This window comes from Lactuca saligna, chromosome 5, assembly GCF_052625555.1.
Source record: "Lactuca saligna cultivar CGN05327 chromosome 5, ASM5262555v1, whole genome shotgun sequence".
In the NCBI taxonomy this organism is placed as follows: Eukaryota; Viridiplantae; Streptophyta; class Magnoliopsida; order Asterales; family Asteraceae; genus Lactuca; species Lactuca saligna.
The window spans coordinates 141,409,199-141,417,599 of record NC_136421.1 but is presented as its reverse complement, the minus strand read 5'-3'; the positions used below and the strand labels follow the sequence as shown (position 1 = coordinate 141,417,599).

The following is an 8,401-nucleotide window of genomic DNA, read 5'->3' as shown; positions in this document are numbered from 1 at the left end:
ACTTTTTTGAAAGGAAGTGCGGGTTGGAAGTGATCTACTAATAATCACTTTTCTTAAGTTATATCGATTGGAGCTATAAGTAGAATGCTATATTTTACACATAATGGAAAATGATATATGGAAGTGGAACTGGATGAGAGAACTGAGAGATGGTTTTGAATCAGACCAATTCTCGGCTCTTTTGTAGATGCTAACTATATTCAGCCAGTAGAAACATAGAGGGATATAGGACCCCATAGGTTCCCTTAAGTTAAGACCTTTGTTTGGAGACTATTGTTGAATCGTCTTCCTAAAAAGGATAAGTTGATAGCTAGAGGTATAGATTTGTACTCTTCTTTATCTCCTATTTGCAATAATAACGGAGGAAATTGACCATATCTTTCTTAACTATGAAGTAGCAGAGTAAGTGTTAGCGAAAGTGATTCAGTGGTGTGTCATCCAATTCCTTTATCATAATTGAATTTGTGATTTTTTTTTTTTTGTGGTCACGTAATGTAGAATCATCTAACAACCACAAGAGAAGGGACTCAATGTTATTATTATTTATACGTGGTGGACCATATTTGGAAATTCGGGAACGAGAAGGCTTTCATGACCACCAACCGAGAAGCGATATTATGTTTGATAATACGGTGACAATTTTTTTTTACTTGGTTTATGCTTAAAACACTATAATTAAAATTGATTACGTCAATTTGCTATAAAACCCAGTCATTAACATTCCCTTGCCATTGCTCTTTTATTTTCTTTGTTTCTTTCTAGCTTAATATATTTTGTCGTTCGTAAAAAAACATTAAAAAAATAACATGTAATGCCTAGATTTTTTTTCGTTTTTCTTTCGGAATATACTATTGATTCTACATATTTAAAGTCCAAATTGCAATGCGAAAGCCAATCATAATATTATTTTTTTTGTATATATATATATATATATATATATATATATATATATATATATATATATATATATATATATATATATATATATATATATATATATATATATATATATATATATAAAGAAAGACTTTTGGCTTACAGTTGTTCCTTACATATATTTGGGCTACCTCCCATGGTCAACCTTCATTTCTTCAATGGCCATGATCAAGCTCAATCTGCCCTTTCATGCCTACCTCCCTAACAAACCACCCACCAAGATTTCGACCCCAAACAATCGGAGTTGGAGGCTTCTAAAAAGGGATCGATCGTTTCCACAGACATCAATGGCAACCACTACTAAACCGATGAAAAAGACGAGCTCACAACATCAAAAATTGAAGGGGACAAAGGATCAAAACGACTTCTCCAGCCTGCTAGAACCAATGGATCCCCTCTTAAGATCTCAGGTCATCCGTTATGGAGAAATGGCTCAAGCATGTTACGAGTCGTTTGATAACGACCCCTACTCAAAGTATTGTGGTAGTTGTAAGGTGCCACCGAAGACCTTTTTCCAAGACCTCGGAATGAATGACTTCGGATACGATATCACTAGCTATATTTATTCAAGCAACACGAGTAATCTCGTACCCAAATTCTTCACAAAGTCGATCCATTCAGATGGGCCATGGAGCCCTTCGGTGAACTGGATTGGTTACGTTGCAGTCTCGGACGATGAAACCACCGCCAAGTTGGGGAGGCGGGACATCGCCATAGCATGGCGGGGCACCGTCACAAAGTTGGAATGGTACGAGGATCTTATGAACTTCCTGAAACCCGTTTCAGCTCAAAAACTAGCGAGTAGAGACCCAAAGATCAAAGTGATGGCTGGGTTTTTGCATATCTATACAGATAAAGATCAAAGCTGCATGTATTCAAAGTTCTCGGCGCGTGAACAGGTACTATACTATACTTTTACTCTTTCTCACACTATAAGTTTTTCTTCAAGGGTTGACCATGGCAGACTCATTGACTTTTGTCTCAGCTTTTGGCCGAATTAGCAAGATTAACAATGATCTACGGGGAAAAAAAGGAGGAGATCAGCATAACTATAACGGGTCATAGCTTGGGTAGTGCTTTGGCGATTTTAAGTGCTTATGACATAGCAGAATCCGGGTTGGATATACTTGACAACATGCACGACATACCCATATCCGTAATGTCATTTTCAGGACCGAGGGTTGGTAACACAAGGTTTCAAAATAGACTCGAACTCCTCGGAGTAAAAGTTTTGAGAGTCTTTAATGTCCATGATAAGGTTCCTAATGTACCTGGTTTTTTTCTTAACGAATACACATCATCATTAGCTCGACATATTTTTGATTGGACGACTTGGTTCTACTCGCATGTGGGGGAGGAACTTGCTTTGGATCACACAAAATCTCCTTTCGTGAAGTCAAAATTAGACTTACCTTCAAAGCATAACTTGGAGCTTCTCTTGCATTTAGTAGACGGGTATGTACAAAATGTTTAATTATTCAATTAACCATACGTTAATGTGTTATGTATATAATATTTTAGTATATTATGTATATAATATAAATGTGTTATGTATATTACCATACGTTAATGACTAAATGTGTTATGTATATTATGTATATAATATAAATGTGTTATGTATATAATATTTTATTATAAAATGCAGATACCATGGTAAAGGGACAGAATTTTGTCTTTCGAGTGGAAGGGACAAAGCATTGTTGAACAAAGATGGTGATATTTTGAAAGGGGAGCATTTGATACCACCCAAGTGGTTTCAAGTTGAAAACAAAGGGCTTCGGAGAAAACCAAATGGTAAATGGGAATTACCCGAACAAAATGGCATTGAGGATCATCTACAACCAGAAGATGTTGAACGTCATCTTCGAAAGTTAGGTCTAAAGGTTTGATCTAGATTCTTTTGAATATAACTTTTTTTTATTGTTTTGTTTTAGATAGTGAATTCATTTTAATAAAAATAGTTTGGATATGGAGTCATGTTGTTGTTTTAGTTGTTGAACTTGATAAGTAAAGATCAACATTGCTTAATGCGTCGTTACAGTGTACGGATATTTAAAAAGTACAGTTGCATTATTTTTTAAGACAGTTGATCGTTTAAAACTCTCAATCGAAAGAGCATAATTCCAAATTAATAGTCTTGCCTACCAACTATGCAAAGCAAAGAAATGTGAACATGAAAAAGTCAATGTTTGATATTCATGAATCATGACTACATTTTACAAGTCAACTATGTTATTCAGCACCAACTTCAAGAACACATAAAGAAAGAATAATAACAATTTAAAACTCCCACCAATCCAATAGGGATTTAATTTGTTTGACATCGATTTGTTTATCGATCACTATTAATTCAACTATAGAGACGTACCAACATAAATGCATGCATACATACATAAATGTGACGCCGTGTTTAAAGGAAAAATAACATACATTATATCATTAAATCTCTATTATAATAAAACAAATTGTTTTATTGCATCATGAAATATTTTACGCACAATGATGACATATCTATTATAATAAAACAATCTGTTATATCTAGTACTTGTGGGACAAAGAGTACAACTACAACAGCATTGCTTCAGTACAGAATTTCTCTCCAATAAAATATTCATCAATTTCAAAAAAAAACAATTGGAAATCAAATTATAAAAATAAAAAATAAATCATACGTTTTCAGTTACGAGATGTTCACTAATGATATTTATTTCAACAATTATACCATCCCCGGTTACAATAAGCATTATATTCAACCTCAAAAGTATGTAATGCTTCTCCTTTATTCTTCTTGAAAAAAAGGAGAACAAAAATAAAAATCAAAAGACTATCAACCCGAATCTGTACCCAAGTATTAGTACTTTCCATACCCAAAAAAAAAAAAAAAAAAAAAAAAAAAACATGTGCATGAGTTAGAAATCAGTATCCATATCCATAAGACGGCCAACCTCGATTTCCTCAAATTTTCAAGATCCAACGAGCCCTTTTAAACGAGCATACGAAACAATCAGTAGAAAAAGAACCGCAGAGAATACACCCGAAAGAATCACCACCTATCAACATCCATAAAAAAATAAATAAATAAATAAAATAAAATAGTAAAATTTTTTTTTTTTTTTTTTCGGTATACATACAACGTACCCATTTGAACATGTAGCCATGATCATCATTCCATGTGTAAGGTATATTCATCCCGAATATTCCAGTCACCAATGCATAGATTGACATACATAAAGTTCCTGAACTTAAAAAGAGCTCCAACTGCAATCATGAATACAATTATAAATTACTTAAAATAGGTGATACTGTGTTTCGTAGTGGGACCCACTCACTCCCACCTTTTTCATGTGTGTAAAAAAAAATGTTGACTATAAAATATAAAGGGACAAGATATAATTTATTTACCTGAATTAGCTGATTTCTATGATTATCAAGCTGCAGTATGAACAATTAATCGTAGAGGTTTTAGAATCATAAATTGTAAATTAATTAATCGAAGAAATTAAAAATTTATTGCTTTTTGCATACCTGAATGTTGATGTAATCCTCCGTATCATCAATATATTCACGCAACTGCAGATTTTATAATAAGAAAAAACCTTGAAAATACAAAATAAAAGTAGGATGCTATAATACAGACACATATAAAAAAAACACTACATTGCTATAATACAGACACAGATAGAAAAGATAGTTTTTTAAGGGTCACAGAAAATAATTAATTGTAAAGAATTAATATGACTCACACTCATTAACTTGTTCAAAGTTCCATCAATCTGCATAAAGTAGGCCTGAAAGAAATTGAAAAAACAAAACCAATTTAAACATAAAATGAAAAAAAAAAATGATGAAGAAGAAAAAAAAAGATGTAAAAATAGAAACCTCTAGAAGCATCTCGAGCTCCTCAACATCATTTTCATCTCCATGAACAGTCATCACACTCGCCCTGCTGGCCCTAGATATCTTTGAACCAATGGTTGGCGATCCATGAAACCAACCAGCTGCACCTCCACCTGAATCGCTCACTGGTGATGCGGAGGATAATTTCCTCGATAAGTACAGATCCGCCATGTCATCATCATCGTCCAAAAGCCGTTCAAGTTCATCTCTCACCTGCAATAAACCATATGCAGTCAGAACAGGACATGACATGACATTACAGAACAAAACAGACTGTGTTTTGGGATGTAATAGACCAGGATTGGAATTCATGTCAATAAGACAAAAATTGCAGCTTTTAATGTCTTGTTTGTGTAAAAAGACATAAATGCCCTTCAAACATCATGTATATATATACCTTTTGAACACGAGCAGTCAACCTTGTCATTGCACTTTTTAGTTTACGAACACGATCCAAGTTACGGCTACTAATCTGCCAATTAATTAAATATCATAAAATCATAAAACAATTACATATAATGCGAAAATAAAAGAAAATATTTCGAATTCAATGGAAATTTGGAGATATAGTTAACAATATAGAGTCAAATTTGACATTGTAATTTACTTCATAGTTTAATTAACACATTATGATTTATTTAATAAAAAGTGGCTGTAATGCATTTCTTTTATATACAATTTTCCTTTGCTATAAGAGCTAAAATTGGATGTATAATTGGTCTTAAAATAGACAAAAACTAAACTATATTGTTGTTTTGTATAAAAAAAATACATTTAACTAATAAATTGTTTACATAAGTTTTTTCTTCATATACTAAAAAAGTTAAAGGAAAAATGCAAGAATAGCAATGTACTTTCATGTGTTTGTAATTTTGTATATTATACCCTTTGTATTACAACATCATTCTTTCAGTTTCTTGCAACTTTTCTGTATTAAGACATTATAGTTTGGAAAATGAAATAATTTATCCAATTATAACAATGAAAGTTGATGTGAATGCATGACATTGCAACAACTTGATAGATTTTTTAAAGTATAATATTGTTATAGCAAAAAAAAAATGAAAGTTCATTGGTATTTCATGCATTTAAAGCCAAAAGATACCTTTGATGTAAGCTCATCTAAGGCTGGATAAGCATCAGTTTCTAACTCTGTAGTACGTGCAGCATGAAAGCTGCAAATGGCCTCTAGAAAAACCTCTAGTGCTCTGAATTCAAATGGAGATTCTGCATTTATATTAAAGAAGCAAATGAAATACATTTCTTTCAAAGCACAAGATAATGCAAAAAGACAATAAGGTCCCTTTTGGGACTAATATCATACCATCTTCTTCACCAGTTTCAACATCATGCTGTCCATTCAGTTCTCCATGATGGGCATTTAAAACAGGTAATCTCCTTCTTAGCTCCTCAACAACTGGTATTACATTATCATCTGAAGGATCTCGAAGCAACACCTGTTCAAGGTTCCAAAATGCATGTAAGAAGAAATTTGGATAGAAGATTTTAAAGGGATAATAATAAGGGGAAAAAGGAAAGAAATCCAAACCTCTTCAGCAGTGATAATAGCCTTGATATGCTGCCAAACACCAACAAATCAACAGAAATGTTAGTAGATAAACCAATTTGCTTTGATGAAATCTTGATGATGAATTCATGTTTATAACACTATATACAAAACAGGACATGTTTTCTGTTTTATGACAATTTGCTTTGTGGTTGTTTAAGGCATAGGTTTAACTATTTGGTGAAATCTTTGATGTATCTATTAATTAGAATAGAAGGAAGCACTATAACTAAAAGAACTCTATATACAAAAATAGTGTTTAAAGACAAATTAAACTGAATTTTTGAGTCAAAAGTATTAGAAAGTGAGGTTTAACATTGAAAAGATAGTTTGAAGATGTGCTTGAGTACAAATTCAGGTTATATGATGCCATGCAATAAGACAAATTTCAAAACCAAATTATAGCATGTATAATTTTCCAGAAACTCTGGCATGATGACAAAAATCTCTGACTACTTAAACGGTTGATATATTTGTTGAAATTGAAACCATTCTATGGAAGATAACAAAAATTATTATTAATATATAGATACTCTGGATTGAAAAACAATAAAGGAAGATAACATGAATCAAAATAGTAACGATGAACTCACTTCCAAGTTGAGAACGATTGCCCTTTCACGGCCTAAAATTGTAGAAGGATAAGATAGGAGAGGATCAAGAATCCGAAGATCACGAGCATGAATCTGAACTCTGTGCATGATTGCGTACTTATCGATATCCATAATCGTTTCATTCACGTCAGAATCAATCGATATCCAACTCCTGGCACTCGCTGTCCCCTTCTTCTTCACCAGCATACCAACGCCACCATCTCCCGACGTCGTTTCGGTCTCCGGCTGCACCACTAACACGTCTCGAGTCATCTCTAACAATCATCCCCAAAATTAAACACTGATTTTTTTTACAAATTCCTGGAAACGGTGTTGTATTGTTTGCATGAACCTCTCACCACATCACTGTTGGAACAAATATATGCGCGTAAAAACAAAACCCTAATCAATTTAGCAAACAAATTAGGGTTTCTAAACAAACAAAAAAAGATCGAGAGAGATCACATTTTTTCGAAAAATTTGGTTGATTAGAGAACAGAGGTCTCAGATTTCATGCCTCCCCCTAAATATGCTGACATGCTTCTGAGATCCCTTTTCTTTTTTTATTGTTTTTTTTCAGCATTAAATAATCATTTATTACTCTTCAAGCATCCATTTTTCAAAGCCTTTGGACTGAATTGTAAATTTCTCATTTTCTCTATATAATAAAATTACCAAACTACCCTTGTGCCCTGGCCCATGGGCCAACAAACTATTTTTTTTTTTTTGAGTAAATTACACAAATGGTCCCTATAGTTTAGGGTAATTTGCGCGTTTGGTCCCTAACTTATTTTTTTAATTCGGAAGGTCCTTACTGTTTGTTTTTGTTACGCGCTTGGTCCCTGTCTTACATAAAAAGTCTATTTTTCCCTTTATTTTTTAATTTATTTAAATAAAAACACACCTAATCTCACCTTTCTCACCTTACCTTACGTACTCTATCATTTTTTCCTATTTAAATAATAGTCTTTTTAGGTATGACAGGGACCAAGCTTGTAACAAAAACAAAAAATAGGGATCAAACACGTAATAAAAACAATCAGTAGGGACCTTCCGAGTTAAAAAAATAAGTTAAGGACCAAACGTGCAAATTACCCCAAATCATAGGGACCATTCGTGTAATTTACTCTTTTTTTTATTATTATTTGGTTCCTATCACTCAAGTCTGAAGATTAGTTGGCAAAATCGTCCTCATCTCCAACTATGTTGACCCGTTTTTGTTACAAAGTAATTGAAGATAATTTAGCAAAATCGTGAATATCTCCACTCTATTGACCCATTTTTGTTACAATGTGTGAGGGCATAACCGTAATTTTCGATACACTAGCTTAGCTTTTTTTGTTTTCTCTATTATATTTTTCCTATTTTTCTTTTTTGTAATTTTGGACTTATGACGACTTGTTTTATG

The 8,401-nt window shown here is 32.8% G+C and overlaps 2 protein-coding genes across 2 annotated transcripts; one reads left to right on the top strand and one right to left on the bottom strand.

Annotated features, from left to right (window-relative positions):
* The first annotated feature begins 1,060 nt into the window (after positions 1-1,060).
* On the top strand, positions 1,061-2,905 carry LOC144997215 (phospholipase A1-Igamma2, chloroplastic-like). The gene is made up of 3 exons (XM_078957071.1): positions 1,061-1,835; positions 1,922-2,391; positions 2,582-2,905. The coding sequence occupies exons 1-3, from the start codon at positions 1,095-1,097 to the stop codon at positions 2,823-2,825; spliced, it is 1,455 nt and encodes a 484-aa protein (XP_078813197.1). The 5' UTR covers positions 1,061-1,094; the 3' UTR covers positions 2,826-2,905.
* Positions 2,906-3,609: 704 nt separating this feature from the next.
* Positions 3,610-7,541, bottom strand: MGT9 (magnesium transporter 9). Its single transcript, XM_078956879.1, has 11 exons — positions 6,994-7,541; positions 6,383-6,412; positions 6,158-6,290; positions 5,939-6,060; positions 5,231-5,305; positions 4,816-5,046; positions 4,680-4,724; positions 4,462-4,506; positions 4,339-4,368; positions 4,075-4,194; positions 3,610-3,986 (listed from the first exon to the last, which is right to left on the bottom strand). Exons 1-11 carry the CDS (start codon positions 7,264-7,266, stop codon positions 3,900-3,902), a joined length of 1,191 nt encoding a protein of 396 aa, XP_078813005.1. The 5' UTR covers positions 7,267-7,541; the 3' UTR covers positions 3,610-3,899.
* Between the last annotated feature and the right edge of the window lie 860 nt (positions 7,542-8,401).